We start from the raw sequence: 23266 nt of genomic DNA, 5'->3' as shown, positions 1-23266 counted from the left end.
GTTGAGTTTGTGGGAATTTTGATCAGGTCATTTTATCAATTCTCTTGTTATCTTTGAAAAATTGAATGTCAAATCCTTGGGGCTTTTGTTCAGTCTGGTCAATGTAGTTTGACAATTTTTGTCAAGATTCTTGAGATATGGATCTTGCTTACAATGCTTTGTTGTTCATGATCTGCTTACACCCTTGTCTCAGCCCAGCGCAAGCAATTGCTATCTGCCTCATTTTGCCGACTGTGCTTCCTGTATTGTGATTTATCTTTTTTTATTAAAGAAATAAACACATTTTGTTTATCTTTTGGCCAACTGTTTGAAGTTGAAGCCATATTGTGTTTTGACTTCAAGTATGTTTATAAATGACAGTTGCCAAGATTCGAGGTTGAAGATGTTTTATGGGTTTAATATTTGTTTTTTCTCTTGGGAATTAGGAGCTCATGAATTACTGTATCTGAGGGCATAAACTAAATAGAATAAGTGGTGCATAGCATGCATAAGTTCTACTAATTGGAAGATTATCGATGCTTTATATTCACACGCTACTATTAGGTGAACATTTGAAGCAGAGGAAGATGTAGGGCTACAGGGAGAGGCTAGCACAAGGTTGTGGGTTATTGTAGAACAGAGCTGCGTGGAAAGAGTCTTTGAGAAGAAAGCCTACTGTGCTAGAAACATGAATCCATATCAGATTTCATGAGGAGCTTCTATTTTTTGAAACATGCTTTTAACATGTTTGAAGTGCTGCCTTAATGTTACTTTCTGTTACCCTGGCAACTTTCAATAGTAGATTATTAGGCTCACTGAATAGATGTCACTGTTTCCCAATGCAGAACCAACAGAGTCTTTCAAAAGCAGAATATTGTACTGGAGTGAAATGCATTTCTGAAAGCTATACAAATTCAGGTGTGAATTAACAGAGAGGTAGCAGTGTGTTAGTTTGGAGCCATTTCTGGTTGTGGTGACATCAGCTATCAGCTTACAACGTGTATAGTTTGAAGTTCCTAGTCTGTGTTTTCTTGGATAACAGGGTCCTTGATTTATGGCCATGCGATTTGTGAATGCTCATTTTTAGCAACATAATCCCATGGAGGGATGTAATTTTAAACGTCTGGCATACGAGCAGCTCCTGTACGTATGAACAGCTACTTTGTCGTCCTGCATTGTTTTCTGACATGCATACAACACAACTTGCAAATGGATACGTTTGCAACCCGAGGACTGTCTGGTCAGTGTTTAGAATCTATCTGTATCCCCTCAATTTCTTTCCTCCCAGTTGTAAACTTTTTGAACTTGCTTTACTGGTTGGGCTTTCCTTTGAAAACGTTGGCTCTGTATACTAACTATTTGATAATTCTTGTTTTTATACTTTTTGATCTCTATTGCCTTTTCTTTTTTGGTTCAAAAGAAAAGACATCTCTAAATCTCATCAGTCATTCACAAATAGCATTCTATTAGCATTTATTCAGACAGATGAATATAGAAATATGTATGACAAATAGGAGCAAGGGATATGCATCTTTCAAGAGATCACCACCTACTTCTGACTGGTGGCTTTCTGGTTCGGACTCAACTTTTCTTTTATGTATTCACAGGATGTTTTGCTGCTGTCTATACCAGAATATATTGCTCAAGCCTTTAAGATGGTGGTAACGAGCTGCCTCCTTGAACTACAGTAGTCCATTTGGTTCATTTAGATCCTTAATGCAGTATGGAGGGAGTTACATGATTTTGACCCCAATAGTTGTGAGAAACAATGCAACAACATGAGCACCATTGATGTCTTTAACAGATTTGAGTCATTACAAACTCTTGTTATTTTACCCCGGTTGCAATGTGCATTTCTCTGTTAGTGATAAGTACCTTTTTAAAGGTAAAGTAGAAATAGCGCCTCTCATTGGACAGAGATTTAATCTGAGGATCACCGCACTTCAAGTGAGGGAAGAGGTTGAGAAGGAGAGTCCTTTATGATAGCCAGTGTGCGAAATGATCCCATGCTGTTGACGTCACTCTGTGTTGCCAACTGATCTAGTACCTTACAGTAGATATGTACGTAAGGTTTCCTAACGAGTGGTCAACCTTCCTGCCTCTGTATGTCTAGTAACTGACCACATTGGTTCGCAAACCACTGGACCACTTTTTTGCAAGAATTCTTATATCCTTTTTAAGGGACACAGATGTTTCATTATTAAGTTTATATTGTCCAATCAAAATCTGGTTTGCACTGCACTTGTCCAATGAAATGTCCAGGTTCTTCGACTGAGCTGTGATTTGCAACACTCCTCCAACTGCATTGATAGGTTGAAAACTCCACTTCAGTCATTTAAAAGCAAAATACTGCTAATACTGAAAAAATGAATTTTAAAAAAAAGTTCTGTGAGGAGAAAAAGTCTGACAGCATTTATGAAGAGAGGAACAATGAATTGCTTCCTGAAGATGTGCCAGATGTTTTTTCGTTGTTTAGGATGGAGTAGTGGTGGTGTTGGAATGTATTTGTGTGGCTGATGGAAGAGGCAGGACAGCACATGCATTGTTGGCCGTAGGTGCTGCTCTACTGTTGAGAACATAGAGCTGCAGGCCTCTGTGTGACAGCTTTCAAGGAATGGGATTTGTGGCACTTAATTCGTTGGGCCTTTCCAAAAGGAGCTAATGTGGGGCTCTTGGCTAATTGGATGAGATTCCATTGCCTCTATTCAATGCTACCTCATATCTTCAGGTGTATTCAGAGTTGTAGCCTGGCAGAAGACCATAACTTTGAAACATGTTTGACTGGTTTAGTCCATTTTATGATAGTTTTTGCCTAAAAATGTTACCAGTGACTCTGTTTACTGTTATGGGAAAAACTTGGCCTGCAATTCTTCCAGTTATTACTTATTCTGCATTTTGTACAGCAATCATGCTTAAGAGATTTTTCATGATGTTTCGTTGTAGACAAGTGTATATATGTTATTTAATATTAACCATGCAGGTCAGAAGGGTCCTATGTTGAAGTCTGAATTTAAGCTGTTAGTTTATTTCAACTGAGATGGACTAGAAATATTCATTAGGAATGTTCCTTCGTGAAGGAAGGAAAAAGGAAAGAAAAATATAAACAATAGATGTTCCCTGGGTTGAACAAGTTCCACAAATTTTGTGTAAGCATGGCTTTGTCAATTTAAAAATTTATAGCCTGTTACACTCAACTTAGAACATAGAACGTAGGAAAGTACAGCACAGAACAGGCCCTTTGGTCCATGATGTTGTACTGAGGATTAATCCTAATGTAAAATAAAATAATTTGTGCACCCCTCAACTCACTGCTAACCATGTGCATGTCCAACAGTCGCTTAAATGTCCCTGATGACTCTACTTCCATCACCACCGCTGGCAACGCATTCCATGCATTCACAACTCTCTGCATAAAGAACCTACCTCTGACGTCCCCTCTCTACCTTTCTTCTAATATCTTAAAACCATGACCCCTCGTGCCAGTCAATCCTGCCCCGGGGAAAAGTCTCTGGTTATTGACTCTCTCCATGCCTCTCATTACCTTGTATACCTCGATCAGGTCACCTCTCTTCCTCCTCCTCTTCAGACAGAAATGTCCGAACTTATTCAACCTCTCTTCACAAGGCAAGCCCTCCAGTCCAGGCAGCATCCTGGTAAATCTTGTTTGCACCCTCTCCAAAGCCTCTCTATTTTTCCTATAGTAGGGCCACCAGAACTGGACACCATATTCCAAGTATGGTGTCACCGGGGACTTGTAGAGCTATAGCAAAACCTAACAGCTCTTAAACTCGATCCCACTGTTAATGAAAGCCAAAACACCATATGCTTTCTTAACAACCCTATCTACTTGGGTGGCAACTTTGAGAGATTTATGTACTTGAACACCAAAATCCCTCTGTTCCTCCACACTGCAAGAATCCTGTCTTTAATCCTATATTTAGCATTAGAGTTCGACCTTCCAAAATGCATCACTTCGCATTCATCCAGGTTGAACTCCATTTGCCATTTCTCAGCCCAGCTCTGCACCCTATCTGTCACACTGCAGCATGCAATCACCCTCAATACTATCAACGGCACCTCCAACCTTTGTGACATCGGCAAATTTACTAACCCAACCCCTCAACATCCTCATCCAAGTCATTTATAAAAACTACAAACAGCAGAGGCCCAAGAATACAGCCCTGCGGGACCCCTCAACACTGACATCCAGGCAGAATACTTTCTATCTGCAACACTCTCTGCCTGCTGTCAGCCATCCAGTTCTGAATCCAGATAGCCAAATCTCCCTGTATCCCATACCTCCTGACTTTACGAATGAACCTACCATGGGGAACCTTATCAAATGCCTTGTTGGAGTTCAGATGCACCACATGCACTGCTCACTCTTCGTCGACCTGTCTCGTCACCTCCTCAAAGAACTCAGTAAGTTTTGTGAGGCATGCCCTACCCCTCACAAAGCCATGCTGACTGCCCTTAATAACGCTATGCTTTTCCAAATAGTCATAAATCCTATCCCTCCGAATTCTTTCCAAAACCTTGCTGACCACAGACGTACGACTGACTGGTCTGTAATTGCCAGGGATTTCCCTATTACCCTTGAAAAAGGAACAACATTTGCCTCCTTCCAATCCTCCAGTACGACTCCCATGAGTGAGGAAGCAAAGATCTTGGCCAGTGGCTTAGCAACCTCCTTTCTTGCTTCCTGGAGCAGCCTAGGGTAAATCAGGTCTGGCCCTGGGGACTTATCAATCTTAGTGTTTGCCAAAATTTCCAGCACATCAACTTCATCAATCTTGATCTGTTCAAGCCTGTAGCCAAGTTCCTCAAAGTTCTCATTCACAACAAGGTCCCTTTCCTTAATGAAAACTGAAGCAAAAAACTCATTTAGGGCTTCCCCTATGTACTCAGACTCCACACGCAAGTTCCCTACACTATCCCTGATCAGCCCTACCTTCCCCCTGATGGTTCTCTTGTTCCTCACATATAAGTAAATTGCCTTTGGGTTCTCCCTAATCCTTCTTGCCAAGTCTTTTTCGTGCCCCCTTCTGGCTGTCCTCAGTCCATTTCTGAGCACCTTTCTAGTGAGCCTGTAATTCTCTAAAGCTATTCTAGATCATTGCTTCCTCCACCTTACGTAAGCTGCCTCCTTCCTTTTGACGGGAAGCTCCTGTGTTCTTGTCATCCAAGGTTCCTTAATCTCATCCCTTCTTACCTGTCTCAGAAGAACAAATTTGTGCATCACTTGCAACAACTCCACATGTCTGCTGTGCTCTTTGTGTGGAACAAATGCTCCCAATCTGTACTTCCCAACTTCTGTCTGATAGCGTCATAGTTTTCTTTTCCCCAATTAAATATCTTCCCTTGATAACTGCTCCTTTCCCTCTCCGTGGCTACGGTAGATGTGAGGCAGTTGTGGTCACTGTCACAAAGTGTTCTCCCACTGTGAGATTCGACACCTGACCTGGCTCATTGCTGAGCACCAAATCGAAAATGGCCTTTCCCCTCGTTGGCCTGTTGACATACTGAGTAAGGAAACCCTCCTGAAAGCACATGACAGAAACTGCTCCATCCATACTATCTGTATTAAGGAGGTTCCAGTTGATATTGGGAAAGTTGAAATAACCTATAACAACAACCCTGCTACATCTGCATTTCTTCCAAATCTGCCTGCTTATGAGTTCTTCAATCTCTCTACTGCTTTTAGGGGGTCTGTAGAAAACCCCCAATGAGGTGGCTGCTCCCTTGCTGTTCTTAACTTCCAGGAGAAAGTGAGGATTGCAGATGCTGGAGTATCAGAGCTGAAAATGTGTTGCTGGAAAAGCACAGCAGGTCTGGCAGCATCCAAGGAACAGGAGAATCGACGTTTCAGGCATCAGTTGATGCCCGAAACGTCGGTTCTCCAGTTCCTTGGATGCTGCCTGACCTGCTGCGCTTTTCCAGCAACACATTTTCAGCTCTGTTCTTAACTTCCATCCATACTGACTCAGTAGACTAACCTTTGTTCCGGTGGCTGTGATACACTATGATTAGCAATCCTCTTTTTCCACCCTCCCTGTACTTTTTAAATGTTCTAAACCCTGGAACATCTAGCAACCATTTGTGTCCTTGTGAAACCCACGTCTGCGTGATGGCCACAACATCGTAGCCCCAAGTACTGATCCATACTCTTAAGTTTATCACTCTGATTTTGGACACTCCTTGAGTTAAAGCAGACACACTTTAACCAATCCCTTTGTTTCATCGCATGAGAAACCTTCCCTATAGAACCTGTCACTGCCCCATCTACAACTGTCCCTCTCTCAGATATGTAGCTCTGATTCCCACCCTCCTGCTAAACTAGTTTAAACCCTCCTGAACCACATGAACAAATCTCGTGCTCCTCCAGTTCAGGTGCAACCCGTCCTTCATGTACAGGTTCCACCTTTCCCAGAAGGCACCCCAGTGGTCTAAGTATCTGAAGCCCTCCCTCCTGTGCCAGCCTCGCAGCCACGTGTTAAGCTACATTCGCAGACTGTTCCTCACCTCACTATCTCGTGCCATCAGTAGCAACCTGAGATCACGACTATACTTGTCCTGCTCTTCAGCTTCAAACCTAGCTCTCTGTACTCACTTTTCAGATCCTCAGTCCCTTTCCTGGCTATATCATTGGTGCCAATATGTACCATGATTTCTGGCTGCTCACTCTCCCGCTTCAGAATCCTGTAAGCCAGATTGATGGCATCCCTGGCACCAGGGAGGTAACATACCTTCCAGGAGTCCAGTTCCTGACCACAAAATCTCCTGTCAATCTGTCTAACTATTGAGTCCCTTATCACTAGCGCTTTTCTGTTCTCCCCCCCTTCCCTTCTGAGCCTCAGTGCCAAAGACCTGACAACTGTAGCTTTTTCCAGTAGACCATCCCCATCAGCAGTATCCAAAACGGTATACTTATTGCTGAGGGGAACGGCCACAGGGCATCCCATCCCTATCTGTTGGTTCCCTTTCCTCCCCCTGACTGTAACTCAGCTGACCTTATCCTGTGTCTGAGGAGTGACCACCTCCCTGTACATCCGCTCAATTTCTCCCTCAGCCTCCCTGATGATCCATAGTTCATCCAGCTCCAGTTCCTTAACTCGGTTTTCGTGGAGCTGGAGTTGGGTGCGCTTCCTGCAGATGTGGTTGGCAGAAACTTGTTAAGTATCTCTCACCTGCCTCATTCTACAGGAGGAACATGCAACTGCCCTATCAGCCATACCCCGCTAATTTGAAAGCCCACACAGGACTAAACATGGAAGAGAAGAAAAGAAAAAAAGAAAACTTGAAAACTTACTGAGTTTACAGACTCTAAGTAAGGTGAGAGGAGGTGGGTGGGAGGGAGGTCCTAGGGTGTAGGGTCTCTGGTTTAGATCTCACCCACTTAAACACTTCCCAGCAGCCCTCATTTCTCTCCGCTCTATCTCCTTGCCGCTCTGTTCAAAAAAATTTTGTTTTTTTACTTGCTGTCCCAGCAGTCCTCCGCTCCTCCCTCACACCTCCCAACAAATGAAGGCCCCAATGCCTGAGGTAAGTATTTTAAACCATTGCACTCACCTTCCCAGCAGTCCCTGGTCCTCCCTCGCACCACTCGACAAACTTGCACAGTGAGCTCATCCTGATCTCTGCCAATTCTGCTTTCTTACCACATTGTCAAGTTATCTGAAGGGCCAAAGATCTGGGAACCTTTTCAATGGCTTTTCATGGTTACACTATTAAATGTCAAGGGGTGGTAGTTAGATTGTCTTAAATTCGACTGTGTAGCATCAAGGAAGCCTAGCAAAACTTTAGTCAATTGGTATCTCCTCTGGTTACAGTCGTTCCTAGCACATAGAAAGATAGTTGTGGTTGTTGAAGGTCAGTCAGCTGAGCGCCAGAGTGTCTCTGCATGTGTTCCTCAGGGTAATGTTCTATGCCAAATCGTCATCAACGTCATCACTGACCTCTCCATTATAAGGTCAGAAGTAAGGACTCGTGCTGATTGCTCAATGTTCACCATTTGTGACTCTTCAGATACTGAAGCAGTCCATGATCAAATGCAACAAAATCTGCACAGTATCCAGGTTTGGCCTGACGAGTGGTAAGTAACATTTGTGCTACACAAATGCCAGGCATTGACCATCTCCAATAAGAGGCAATCTAACCACCAACCCCTTGATATTCAATAGAGTTGCCATCACTGAATCCCCTGCTATGAGCATCCTTGGAGTAGCCATTGACCAGCACTAGCTAGACTCTCCACATAAACGTAGTGGCTACAAGAGTAGGTCAGAGGCTAGAAATACTGTGCTTACAGGTTGTTTTTCTGCAGAGTTTAGGACTAAGGATCTTTGCCTCAGAATAAGTGGTCAGCCATTGAAAAGTTCTTAGACTTTCAGCCACTAAGAAAACCTGAGAATGTGGCAGGAAAGCAGAATTGGAGTTGATCAGTTGAGTAACTCTCCTCCTGACTCTCCAGAGCCTGTCCACTACCTATTCGGTACAAATCAGGCGCGTGATGGAATATTCTCCACTTGTCTGAATGGATGTAGCTCCAACAACACTCCAGAAGCTTGACACCGTTCAGAATAAAGCAATCCACTTGATTGGCACCTGTTATGGGGAGGCCGCCCACCTCAAAACGTTTTAAGAAAGTAACCCAGATCCTAACTTTGCTAGTTGTTTTAAGCAAGTGTAACACAGATATTCCAGGAGGGACGCATTTGGTTAAACCATGCAATTTTAAACAAAAGAGAATTTATTTACAAGATTACCAAATGAAATACAGACAAAACAGAACCAAATACAGAATAACAACAAACCATCCCAACTTAACTGCAGCATTTCAAGATAGGAGTTCACCACCAGCTTCTGAAGGGCAGCTTAGGACAGGAACTAAATGCTGATCCAGCTGGTGATGCCGAAGTTCCATGTATCAAGTAAAAAGAATGCACCTGCTGTGCCTCTGCTACTGGATCTGGTCAAGGCCATCAGTATTTACAGACCCTTGAGGGTGCCACAGCACCCAGCTGTCTTCCCCTCTCTGTGATTATGTTTCTGTTCTGATGACCGTGGAGAGGAAGGTACTAGTTGTCCATGAAAGATGGGCACCATATCATCATCAACTTTTCTCTTCATTTTGTAACTTCATCTAAGTCATTGCTTCTTAACTTTTGTTACATTGCTCTGTTAGGTGTTGATTAAACATGTTTTGCTTTTTCTTTTCAAAAGAATAGAGTTATTGCATTCATGGAAACCATTCTATAATCATTTAGTCTATCTAGTCCATGATGGTTGTCTATGTGATAAGTATAACTCATTTCTTTCCTTGACCCCATCCAAGTGGTACTGCAAATTCTTTTGTTCAGGTGCATAATCCAATTCCAAACTGGATGGCATGACTCAATCTGCCTCTGCCACCGTTTCAGGCTTCAATTGACTTTTGTTCTTTTGGCAATCATTGCAACTATATGTCCTCTAGCTCTTGAACCTTGGAATATTCTCTGTAGATTTATATCTATCCAGACACCTCATGAATTTGAACATCTATGTCAAACATCATCTGAGTATGATCTCAGAATAATCTTGGCTTTTCCAATTTATTAATGAAGTTGAACTTGCTCAGCAGAGCTTGGAGCCTTTCATTAATTTCTGCATCCTTTTTAAAGTGATGCTCAAGATTTGACACTTATTATGCATCAGGTCATACCCCTTCAAAACATTTCAAGAAAATGGCCCAGACCCTACCTTTGCTCGTTGTTTTAAGCAGGTGTAAAGTAGATATTTTAGGAGAGATGCCACTGGTCAAACCACTTTTGCTTTAAACAAAACCGAATGTAATTGCAAGATTACCGAATGAAACACAAACAAAAGAGAACAAAATACTGAATAACTTAACCTGTCCGAACCTAAGAGAGTTTCCCAACTTAATGCTGCTGTTCCCAGTACTTGCAACAATCTCCATAAACACCCCTTGGCACAAAGGGTCAAATCAAGCACAGAATCTGACAGCAGAGAAGTCAGAGAAATTAGTATGGTCCTGCTTCTTTGGGGTCCAGCAGCTTTTTCCACACTACTGCTAAAAACCAAACCAAACCAAACCAGAGTAAAGCTGAGCTGGGAGAACTGGCTACTCCCCTTTGATTAAAGAAGTGTTCTTTTTAAAACTTAAAAGGCCTTTTGCCTGAGGCAGTATCTGTTAGCCATAATCAATCGGCTCTAAAACCCTTCAACTTAGACTTTTCGCAGCCTGTGTCTTTTATGACCTCTCTTGAAAAAAAATCAAGGACATCATAACCTCAATAAAGCAACAGCATCATCACATACTGAAGTTCGGTTGAGGCCATGCCGGTGTTTTACAAAAATTCATGTCCACATGGCAAAGACAATTATTTTAATAACTAAACTTAATATTCAAAGTTTGTGAGAAGATTTGTAGCTCGGGTGCTCGTTGTTGTGGTTCTGTTCGTTGAACTGGGAATTTGTCTTGCAAACGTTTCGTCCAATATACCAACCACTGCAACGGACAGCTGGAACTGACAACCGGAAGCGGCAGATTCAAACCACTACAAATGTTGGAGGAAAGATCACAGAAGCGCTTCACAGGAGGCTCCCAAGCACTGAGGATGTCACCTTGACAGGGGACGAAACGTCTGCAACACAAATTCCCAGCTCGGCGAACAGAACCACAACTTAATATAGATTAAATAAGACAACTAAAACTTCAGAAAGCTGGTGAATTTCTTGAGGTTCTTCACGGTAGTTTCCTACACCAATGTATCACAGAGTCATAGAGTCCTGCAGCACGGAGACAGACCCTTTGTCCCAAACTGCTCCATGCCAACCAAAATGTCCATCCACCTTAACCCTGTTTTCTTGCACTTGGCCCGTATACTTCTAAATCATTCCTATCCATGTATTTGTCCAAATGCCTTTTAAATGTTGTCAGTGTACCTGCCTCAACTAACAATAAGGAATATTATATTAGATTTAATAATGAGCGAGGCTTAGTTATTAACTTAATTATCTAATAGCATAGCATGATTCAATGCATTATAGTTTGTAAACCTGAATCAGCCGCAAGGACTCTGGGTTAGGTACAGCTGATTAGGTTGTCCAAAGGAAAGTAGACAAATCTGGCAGATTGTAGGTTAAATCTTTATCTGGAAAAGAGCATGTTATGGTGAATTTTGTCTTTCAGACAGCAGGATGTGGTTAATGTGTACCCAAAGACTGTTTGCAACAACTACTCCGTTGCATTTATAGAAATGACTTGGGTATTAGAATTTAGGGTAAAATTTGCTGATAGCCACAGAAAGGGAGAATTGGCAAGCTATGAGGATGATGCAAATTGACATGAACAGTACTTCAGCTGAAATAATCAGAAGACAAGTTGCACATGGAATTTAATACAGCAAGAGAATTGTGATGCTTTTAGGCAGAAGACTGCAAGTTTGAATGGACTGCTTTCTCTGGGTTTTTGCCCACATAACCTGGCTGGGATTTGGAGAGACAGACCTGCCCAGATATTAAGATGCCTAACTTTTATAATTTTTAATTAAACATGTACTTCATGATTGATTCAGATTGAGTGCTTTCTAGTTTCCAAGGCATAAATTAATTTCTGTGTTCTGCCTTTTCTCCCTCAGCGGCTTAATCGTACCCGAGAAGAATGGGAATGTGACTGTACCTGAAGTTGTTTCAAGATCTGGTTTTGCTTTGCTGCATTTTTTCAGTGATGCTGCCTATAATCTAACTGGATTCAACATAACATATAGGTAAGTATCAAACAATATGCAAAACAAAATGAAGTAGTATGGAATAGTTTGAAGGTTCAGTAAATAGGACTTGCTGTGATTGGTAAATTGTTAAATGTCAGAATGAATTCTTCTTCTTTACTTAGTTAAAGGAATGATAAGGTACCTGAAAGCTCCCAACATTATCACAGCACCAACCAGTGTCATACTTTATTCCTTTTCTGATCCTTGGAAGTTACAAGCCTTTACTTAAGATTTTAATTAGGTCACACAGTTATTATACCATACACTTTTAAAATTGTCAGCCCATGTGATGACGCGAAACTCGTACTTTGCAGGATGGTGTGATGCTCTTTAACTTGCATTCATGTAAAGTTATATTTTCTATTCAGATGTTGCTAGTATATTTAAGCCTCTTGTAGATACGCAGACTTCTACAGTTTATAGGATATCTCACTGCTGCAGAGAATAGCGGTACAAAAAGTGAATATGTTAAAATGCAACATATAGTGTTAAAATACATTTTGTAAAGTGCAACTTGACAGGCTCTGAGATAGTCATATCCTTCTGGCCTTTTAAGACCCAAGGCAAAAGCCCTGATTATGTGTTATAATATGGGCAGCAGAGATTTTGGTGTGGAAGATAGAACCTGAGCTGGACAAAGCTGCGTAATTTCCGCAAGACTGAAAGTTGTACCATGGAGGCAAAATAGGTATGATTCGGTTAGATTCCCCACAGTATGGAAACAGGCCCTTCGGCTTATCAAGTCCACACCGACACTCTGAAAAGTCCCACCCAGACCCATTCCCCTACCCTCTATTTACCCCTGACTAATTATAGAGTCTCATGTCTGTGATGGGGAGAATATAGAACTACAAGTTTGACCTCTACTTAACATTGTGGAAAATTACCTGGGCACGTCCATTTCAAAAAATGCAGGTCAAATTCAGTTGGGTTAATTATCAACACTTTACTTTGAATTTTCAAAGAGTTCGCAGATGTGTTGTCATTGGTGCTTCATTGCCTGACTGATGATTTGCTCAGAAAATTCACTTTTGGATTTCACGAGGACTGTTCAGCTGCAGTTCTCATTTCAATCATTAAACAAAATGAGGAGAAAAGAACTGACTTCCAGTGATGAAGTGACAATGACTACCCTCGCCACCAAGGCAGCATTTGACCAAGTGTGGCATCATGGAGTCTGAACAAAATTTAAGTCAATGGACATAGAAGAAAAGTTCTCCATGGGTAACCATCATAGAAGAAAGGAAATTGATTGTGATTGTGGGAAGCCAATTGTCTCCACTTGAGGAGTGAAGATGCAGAAGTTCATGACAATAGTCTAACCATTTTCAGCTGCTTCATTGATGCACTACCCTCTATCCTAAGTTCAAAGGTGGGGATGTTTGCTGGTACTGGGCAGGGTTTTGTTCACAGTTCAGATAGTGGAGCAGTTCATGCCTGCATGCAGCAGGACCTGGGCAAAACTCAGATTTGTAACAGGCAAGTAACATTCATACCACGTATGTGCCAGGTAATGACTCTTTACAAGAAGAGAGTATCTGATCATCTACTCTTGTCATTTTCATGGGATTACCACTGCTGAATTCATCACATTCAGTGTTTTTTTGAGCACCATTGACCAGGAAACTAACTAGACCAGCCATATCAATGCAGCAATGATGACAGTAGATCAGAAGCTTGGAATTTTGTGGTGAGTAACTCACCTCCTGACTTGTTAAAAACCTGTCAACTGTGCAGAAGGTATAAGTCAAGACTGACATCAAATACTGTTTGCATGGATGAGGGCAATCCCTATATGTTTTGAAACTTCATACAACACAGGCTAAAGCAGCTTGATCAATACTTCACCCATCATAGAATATAGAACATAGAACAATACGACGCAGAACAGGCCCTTTGGCCTGTGAACTATTCTCAGCTTGTCCCCCTACACTATCCCAAAATCATCCATGTGCTTCTCTAAGAATTGTTTAAATCTCCCTCATGTGGCTAAGTTGACGACATTAGCAGGTAAGGCATTCCACGCCCTTACCTCTCTTTGTGTAAAGAACCTGCGTCTGACACCTGTCTTAAATCTATCACCCCTCAGTTTGTAGTTATGCCCTCTCGTACAAGCTGACGTCATCATCAGAGGAAAACGTCTTCCACTGTTTACCCTCTTTAATCCTCTGATCATCTTGTATGTCTCTATCAAATCCCTCCTTAGCCTTTTTCTTTCCAATGAGAACAGACCCAAGTCTCTCAGTCTTTCCTCCTAAGACCTTCCCTCCAGACCAGACAACATCCTGGTAAATCTCCTCTTCACCTTTTCCAATACTTCCACATCCTTCCCAAAATATGGCGACCAGAACTGTACACAATATTCCAAGTGTGGCTGCACCAGAGTTTTGTATAGTTGCAGCATCTTCAACATTTGCTCCCACCAACAACTAAGCATAGTGTCATTAGTGTGCACTGGCTGTAGGGTGCATTGTAGCAACTCAATAAGTCTCTGGCTAAAGAGCCTTGTTAGGTTAGCGAAATTAATGCATGGCTGAAAGCTGGTGTAGGACAAATGTGTTCTGTTCTATGGGACACTGGCATCTGAACTGGGAAAACTGGAAGCTTGTACTTTTGGGACAGTCTATACTTAAACAGTTCTGATCCAGTGTTTGAGTAGACTAGGAAAGTAGAGACAGCATTAAAATAAACCGTAGAAGTGTGGAATCAACCTTGGGTAGATACAGTGAATCAAGGAGTAGAGTCAAGACAGTCTATGGTTGAAGAGTTGACAGTTGAAGAGATCATAGAATAATTTTTAGATTCTTAGGGCAATGTATTCTGGAATCAACCAGAGAGCAAATTATATTTGACTTAGTATTGTGTGACGTGACAAGATTGAATAATGACCTCCGAGCTGAGGCATGCATAGGTTGCAATCACTAAATATGATTACATTTAAATATGATCCCTGATCAAGGGCTCCGCCCTGAAACGTCGATTTTTCTGCTCCTTGGATGCTGCCTGACCTGCTGTGCTTTTCCAGCAAGCACTTTCAACCATGATTACATTTTACTTCCATTTTGAAAGGAAAAAGAGTGGGCATAAGTCTAGTATTTTCAACTAAAATAAGGGGAATTTTGTGAGCTGTCAGCTGAGGTGCTAGGCTAGGGGAACATATAAATTGAGAAGCAGTGGCAGACATTTAATGGTGGTATTTCAGAATACTCAACGTAAATATCTTCCTCCTATTAAAAACCTTGAAGAGAAAGACCATGGTTGGGGAAAGCTTAAAACTTGAGAAAAAAACATATAACTGTGCAAAGATAAGTGACAGGGTCAGCTATTTTGAATTGACATACATGACTTAGATGAGGGGAGTGGAAGCACGGGAACAAAATTTGCAGATGACTCAAAGATCATTAAGAAAATTTTGTGAAGAGGGTATCAGGAGGTTGCTGGTTGGTACAGATAGGTTGTGCATAAATCTGGGGGACAGTATAATGTGGAAAAATATGAAGTTTACTTTGGCAGGAGATTGAAGAAGCAAAGCGTGAGTTAAATGGAGGATTACAGAATTTGAAGGTGGAGTGTTCCTGTGCATGAATGTCAAACTGTTAGTTTGCAAGTACTTTTGGTAATTAAAACTATTGGGATGCTATTCTTTAAGAGAAGAATGGAACATAGAAGTAAAAATGTTGTGTTTGTTACATTGAACATTGGTGAGAATACACCTGATAGCACTAGGTTTATCTGTACCATAAAGATGATAGTGGTTCAAGCTGACAGCTGATACCTTTTCAAGGGCCGTTAGGGGCGGGCCATAAATGTCAAGCATTTTCCCCACTCAAGTCAGTTTGTAAAATCACACTGAAGCATTTCTGCATCCTCCTTACAGCTCACCCCTCCATCCACCTTTGTGATACCTTTGGAGATGTTACATTTAATTCCCTCATGATAATCATTTGCATATGTTGTGAGTAGTTGGGGTCCGAGCACTGAATGCTACGGTAGTCTACTAGTCACTGTCTGCCATTTGGAAAAAGAACCATTTATTCCTATTTGTTTCCTATCTGCCAGCTGGTTTTCTATCCAGTTCCATGCACTACACCTAATTCCATATGCTTTAATTTTGCATACTAATCTCTGATGTGAAACTTCATAGCAAGCATCTGAAATGCAAATAAACCACATCCACTGGCTCCCATTCATCAGCTAATCCTCAGAGTCCCAGTGTGAATGCCATTCTGTAAATGCCTTCTGACTGACTAATCCTTCCATTGTTTTTAAAATGCTCAACTATGAATTCCTTTTTTTAATGAGCTCTAGCATTTTCCCCATTAGTGACATCAGGCTGACTGGTCTATATTTCCCTATGTTTCTCTCTGCTTTCATTTTTAAATAGAGAGATTACATTGGGTACCCTCCAATTTGTATGAACTGTTCTAAAATGTGTAGAATCTCGGAAGAAGATCAGCAATGCATCACTATTTTAAGGGATGCTCCCTTAAGTACTCTGGGATGTTGATTATCGTGTTCTGGAGATGTATTGACCTTCAAGCCCGTGAATTCCTCCAGCACCATTTCCCTACCAACACTGATTTCATTCAATATCTCCCTCTCACAACAGTGTTCCCAAACATTTCTGATGTTATTTGTGTTGTTGTGGTTCTGTTCGCCGAGCTGGGAATTTGTCTTGCAAACGTTTCGTCCCCTGTCTAGGTGACATCCTCCGTGCCTGGGAGCCTCCTGTGAAGCGCTTCTGTGCTGTTTCCTCCGGTATTTATAGTGGCCTGTCTCTGCCGCTTCCGGTTGTCCGTTCCAGCTGTCCGCTGTAGTAGCCGGTATATTGGGTCCAGGTCGATGTGTTTGTTGATAGAGTCTGTGGATGAGTGCCATGCCTCTAGGAATTCCCTGGCTGTTCTCTGTTTGGCTTGCCCTATAATAGTAGTGTTGTCCCAGTCGAATTCATGTTGCTTGTCGTCAACGACCTGGACCCAATATACCGGCCACTACAGCGGACAGCTGGAACGGACAACCGGAAGCGGCAGAGACAGGCCACTATAAATGCCGGAGGAAACAGCACAGAAGCGCTTCACAGGAGGCTCCCAAGCACTGAGGATGTTACCTAGACAGGGGACGAAACGTTTGCAAGACAAATTCCCAGCTCGGCGAACAGAACCACAACAACGAGCACCCGAGCTACAAATCTTCTCACAAACTTTGATGTTATTTGTGTCCTCCTTAAATTATGTACTTAGTTTGTCAGCCATTTTTGTGCCCCATTATGAATTATGTTTATGGATGTAATGACCTAAATTTGTCTTCAATAATCTTTTTCTCTCCACATACCTATAGAACCTTTTAATGTCAGTTTACTCTAGTTTACTCCTTTTGTAAAAACAAAGGTACAGAAGTTATGATACAGAAGTGTTGGTCTCACGTAGACCTTCCAGATGAACTTCTGATTTATTTGTACTTTTAATTTAGCATAATATACTTGCTGCTCATGATGCAGGCATTTGTGTTTTGGCATCGATGCTGCCTGACTTGCTGCACTTTTCCAGCAACACGTTTTCAGCTCTGATCTTCAGCATCTGCAGTCCTCACTTTCTCCTCTGTATTTTGGAGACCACTTTGCAGAATATTTCAGTTAGGTTTATGTATATGACTTGGACTTTGGTCTATCATTTTAAGTCTCTGCCCTACTTGTACCTTCTTAGTGCTCACTCTCTGTTGCAATAAGGTCAAGTATAAACTTGAGGAACAAGACCTCACTTTTAGTGCGCACATTGCAAACTTTTGTGCCCAACATTTTTTCATCAGCTCGGGATCATAACTTCTATCCCATTAAATTCCCTTCTCTGGCTGTTGTTAATTCTACTATTTGTTTATTCTTCATGTTGACCGATTTGTTTTATTTCTTCCGTTATTGTTTTTTTTTCTTGGGTGTTCTGGACCAGACCAGAACCCCTCAAAATCTTTTAAGAAGGTAGGCCAGACCCTATCTTTTGCTTATTTTAAAGGTAGATGTGAAGTGAGTGTTCCGAATATAATGCAACTACTTGATGTGAACTCAATTTATTTAAACACAAGTTAAAATACAAAGAAAAGAAAGGGAATTTAGAATAACTTAACTATTTGAAAAGTTAACCAAATAATAGCATATATATTACGAATTAACTATTCCAATATAATAACATCCCATAAACACACCCCTTCGCAAAAAGGCAAATTCAGACTCCTATGCAGTCCTCCAATCCGGATTGGCGGGGGGGACATAAAGTGGAATTTCAGAGAATGAAGCAGCTAGGAATCATTCACTGAGGCTTCTAACTCTTCTGAGACCCCAAACAGCTTCTGACTGCTGGAAAGAACAACAAAACGCCGAAGTGCTGGTCAGAGAGAGGTCTGAATGGTCACATCCATTCAGACTATTTAGAAAATTCCTAAGGCCTCCTAAACTGTTTGCTTAAGCCATCTTCAGTAGCCAGTTCGATATCTCTGCCTTTACAAGCTCTCTTTTAAAAAAAACCCAGAACAAAATAACCTTTTAAAGTGACAGCATCGTCACAGGGTCTTTGTCTCTTTTTTTTGTCATTGTGTTTTTTTGCCCTTAAAAGTAATTTGCCCTTTCTCTAAATTTGATTAAAATATTGTTTTTAACCTTTACCAAATACAGGTCGACAATCCTTTATCCGAAATTCTGAAATCTGAAGTTTTCCTCGTGAAGATTTTTTCCTCTCCCATAACAAGGTTGTTTGGCGTGCAAACAGTTAATACAACTCCACACCCACTTAACCCACTCAGATGTGACATGGCAGTGTGACCCAGCACTGGCAGGCGTCAATTCTATCTCAGCGCTCCTAGTACTCTTTTTCCTGGGGTGGAGGAGTCCAGAACTAGTTCTGGCAGGTGGGGCTAGATTGGGTTGGGATATCTGGTCGGCATAGACAAGTTGGACCGAAGGGTATGTTTCCATACCGTACATCTCTATGACTGTACTCACAGGTGCATCTGCTGTTCAGTAATTTTTTTTATTTCACTGTGAAGCTGTTGTTTATTCCAAAATCCGAAAACCAGATGGCCTGCGAGGGTTTCGGATAAAGGATTGTACCGGTGCACCCTGATTTCTGACAATTTTGAGCATTTTCTGACAATTTATGAAAGTTAGTACTTGGCAATCTTTTCTGAAACCCCTTCACCACTATCTCAACCTTGTGATCTTTTTAGCTTATTGAGCTAGTGAATATTGAATGTTGACATGGAATTAGAAGTGGAGGCTGTAAATGTGAGCTTCAAATAGTTTGTCAATGAAAATTAACGTGATAAGACCATAAGACATATGAACAGAAAGTAGGCCATTCACCCACTTGATCATGTCTGATAAGTTTCTCAACCCCATTCTCCCACCTTCTTCCCATAATCTTTGATCCCCTTAACAATCAAGAACCCATCTATTGAATGACCTCCACACCCTTCTATGGCAATGAATTCCATATATTCACCACTCTGGCTGATTAAGTTTCTCCTCATCTCCATTCTAAAGGGTCTTCCCTTTCCTGTAAGGCTGTGCCCTCGGATCCTAGTATCTCCTAATGGAAACATCTTCCCAATGTCCACTCTATCCAGTGGTGAAAGTATTCAGTATAGAAAACTGAATTTTTATTGTTCTGCACGTGTATATTTGCTTTGTTTCAATGTCATGAAATTTATTTTTTGAACTGGAATTAATATGCACGTTAAACTTTTCTACCTTTGGTTAGAAAATAAGTAACTGGATTTTTTTTTAAATAAAGCATTTTTTAAACATTTGCTTATTGAATTTTATTTGTGACTTATTAATCCATGTGAAATACCTACTTGTGGCTTGCTCAAACTGGAGAAGTGAATGTAAATAAATGTGGATTACTACATCCAGAACCTCAACCTGAGCTACAAATCTTTTTATAACTCGCTAATGTGGATTAGTCTGCATTTGGTTTGTTCAAAGCTAAATGCATATTTCTGCAGATTAATTTATCCCATAATAAACCTGTTTTCTTTCTACATGTGTCCACAATGATATAAAAGTGTCAAGGGTTTGTATTTAATTTAGTTTCTATTATGAGTGTGTTTTCAGTCTTGCATTAAAATTTTGATGTTTTAGGTGATTCAGGATATCAGAAAAATCTGACAATATCTCAGATTGTCACAAGTGCAATGGACATGAAATGAGAAGTATACGAAGCAGGAATATTTGATGGATTCATAATTTTTTTATGCAGAGGGAAGAATGCAAATTAGTTCAAATGTTAGCCAAAATTGATAATATGTGAACAGTTGAACAGATCTTTATTTTTCATTAACTAGTTTACCAGCGCAAACTGTATTCCTTTTAATAGATTTGCATTTATAGAGCAGATTTCATAATTGCAATGTTGTAGACAACAGCCCGGGTTGCAATCTTGCAAGTGCCTCACATCTCGGGTCAACATTCCCTCCTCCTGGTGCCATTACTCCATTAATTCCAAGACCGTCTCATCTTGCCAAGTGTAAAATTCTATATGCACATTTGTTACTGGTATTACAACAAGGGGTGGTGATGACTTTCTGATGCTATGACTGGACTAATCCAGAGACCCACAAATGTTCTGGGCCCTGCGTTTAAATCCTGCCTTTGAATTCAATGAAAATCTAATGATGACTGCTTACTCCTGCTCCTAGTTCTTATGTGCTAACAACTAAGAAAAGTAGTTGATTTTCAGAAAAACACATTCACTAATGTCCTTAGGGGAAGGAAGCTGCTACACACTTGGTGACTGCACACCCACAGCAATGTGCGTGACTCTTTACTCTGGGTGATTGGAGATGGGGCTGGCTTGGCGAGCCTAGCCGTGCCCACATCCTGCCAATGAATTTTAAAAACTTTCAAACCCGTGTTCAGTCGGGAGAGATTGGGTGAAAGATGGGTGGTTATTTCATTGATGCATAACAGTAATGAGTGAATTATTTAAAATGGTGTAAAATCCAAACGTAGTATGGACTATATAAACAAGCTTGCACTGATTCCGATATATTAAATTGGTTTATAACGGCACTCTTGCTGGTAGCAATTAAATTTCTAGCCGTGTAATGGAACACTTAGGTATTTCATTTCACACCTTTATACCACTGTTTATGTTGCTAGCACCACTCTGCACATGCATGTTGTTCTCTTTACTCTAAGTGCACCAGGATCTAACAAAATTTTCAAGTTGACCAACCAAGGAATCTGAGTAATCAGGACATGCAAATACTAAATATTATTACAGATTGTAGTTAAGTATTTGTTTTTATTAGGTGCTATTGTGAACTTCAAAATGTTCCTTTGTGTGCGGTAACTAAGGTGTTGATTATAATTGTCACGCAAGTCCAATTAATTTTAGCCATTGGCAATTAATATGTAACTTATTTGTAATATTTAATGCATAACTCATTATACTGTTTTCCTGTCTGTAAAGCTAATGCAGCTCTGACCAGTCTACCTTGCAGCTAAAAGATGCAAATTAAGATATTATCATAATGCTACAATATAAATATGAAGCACAGAGCATGTATCTAAATGCATAACATTATTTATTTTTTAAGTGGCATCAGTTAGGTCATTGCAACAGCCAGTTTTTGTGCAGTAGTGTCATTACTGATATTAAACATTTTACTGGGGATGGTTGATTTAATATAGCCCAGGATATGTAGAGAGCTTCCTCCTTTTGACTGGGCATTTGGATTGTTTATTAGACACTGGAACAGGCACATTCAGTAGTTTTGTGTTGTTAGAGAAGAATCATTCTCTGTGATCTGTGCTGAAGGGCACATTGGAACTGACGAACAAGAGTAGGCCATTCAGCCTGTCATGCTGCCTCGTTATTCAATATAATCATGGTCAATTGAACAATTCAGTGCCTTTTACTCATCCCATTCCCATAACCCTGTATGCTGCTAATAATTGGAAATCTAACCATCTCTACCTTAAAACACACTCAAAGACTCTCTGTGGTAGAGTATTCCAAAGGTTTCCAACCCTATGAGTAAAGTAATTTTTTTGAAGTGGCATCCCCCTTATTTTTAAGTTGTATACCTGGTTTTAGACTCCCCAACCAGGGAAACATCTTGCACCTTCCCTTCTATTCCTTTAAATATTTTGTGAGCCTCACAGAGAACATCTCTCATTCTCTGAACTGGCTCTCTCTCTCTTTGGATCATTCCCACAATCTTGAGAACAAGTCTGGTGAATCTTTGTCACCCATATATTGCATGTCTTTCCTGAGGTAATAAGACCAAAATTATGTGTAGTATTCCAGGTACAGTTTAACTACACTTGTACAATTGAAGCAAGGCTTCACCTCGGTACTATACTCTTGCATTAAAGACCAAAATTCCATTAGCCACCTTAATAACCTGCTGCAACTGCATGTTGGCCTTCAGTGACATATTGACAAGTATGCCTTGGTCCTTTTGTGCATTTGCATTTTCATTATTTAGATAAGGGAAGTAAGTATAACGTTTCTTATAATGTCATGCAATTTAAGAAATGCTCTGTTTTTCTTACTAAAGTGGAGAATCTCCCAAAATTGTGTATATAAAAACATAGCAGCAGGAGCATGCCATTTTGCCCTTTTGAGTCTGTTCCATCCTCCAGTATGATTATAGTTTACCACCCAACCCGGTACCCTGTTACTGCTTTCACCTCACATATTTTGATCTCTTTGACCCTAAGAAATATATCTGTTTTCTTATTGAAACCATTTAATGTGTTGATCTTGACTGCTTTCTGGAGCAGAGAATTCCACAGGTTCACCACTCTAAGAAATTTCTCTTCTGAAAACAAACCTCCCAGCTCAGCAAGCAACGTTAGGTCCAGAACCTCAACCTGACCTACAAATCTTCTCAAAATTTGCTATATTTCCCTACATTTCAGTCCTGAATACTTGCACTGTGACTACTGGTTTGGAACCATCCTTCCTGCATTTACATTGTCTTCTCCTGTTAGAATTTCATAGGTTTCTCTGCAATTCTCTTTCATTCTTCTAAAATCCAGTGAATATAGTTGTAACTCTGCACAAAGCTGGATGAAGTTATTATGTTCTCATTACAAAATATTAGTATAGGAGGTATCTGTAGTTGGTCCCTTAATGTATTGATCCAAAACCTACCTCGTACTCAGTCTTCGTTTCCTCCCCTTTAGTGTGGTTACTGATTTTGATTTGCACAGTCTATATGCAGATTTACATTGGCCATGATTACAATAGTACTTTTATTGCTATGTCTCTAATTTCTTGCTTAATGTCTTCCCCTGCATTGCCACTACAGTTTGGCAGTCAATTTACAGTACCAATTATTGTTTTCTGTCCCTTGGTGTTTCTAAGAAATACTAATGCAAATCCCACTTGCACTAGAGCTTGATACCCTTCTTCACTATTGCATTAATGTGCCCTTTTACAAGCATACTATCCCATCTCCTGTTCCTTTTTTTAAAATCTATCCTTAAATACTGAGTACCCCTGGATGTTTACTTC

General features: G+C 40.7%; 1 protein-coding gene across 1 annotated transcript in view; it reads left to right on the top strand.

Moving 5' to 3' along the window:
* Positions 1–23266, top strand: part of atrn (attractin) — a 394002-nt gene that overhangs the window by 71709 nt on the left and 299027 nt on the right. The window contains exon 4 of the mRNA XM_072577202.1: positions 11619–11747. Coding sequence (XP_072433303.1) covers positions 11619–11747 — 129 coding nt within the window. The remainder of the gene's footprint in view (positions 1–11618; positions 11748–23266) is intronic.

Source organism: Chiloscyllium punctatum, chromosome 1, assembly GCF_047496795.1.
Source record: "Chiloscyllium punctatum isolate Juve2018m chromosome 1, sChiPun1.3, whole genome shotgun sequence".
Lineage (NCBI taxonomy): Eukaryota > Metazoa > Chordata > Chondrichthyes > Orectolobiformes > Hemiscylliidae > Chiloscyllium > Chiloscyllium punctatum.
This window is presented reverse-complemented; position numbering and strand designations above follow the sequence as displayed.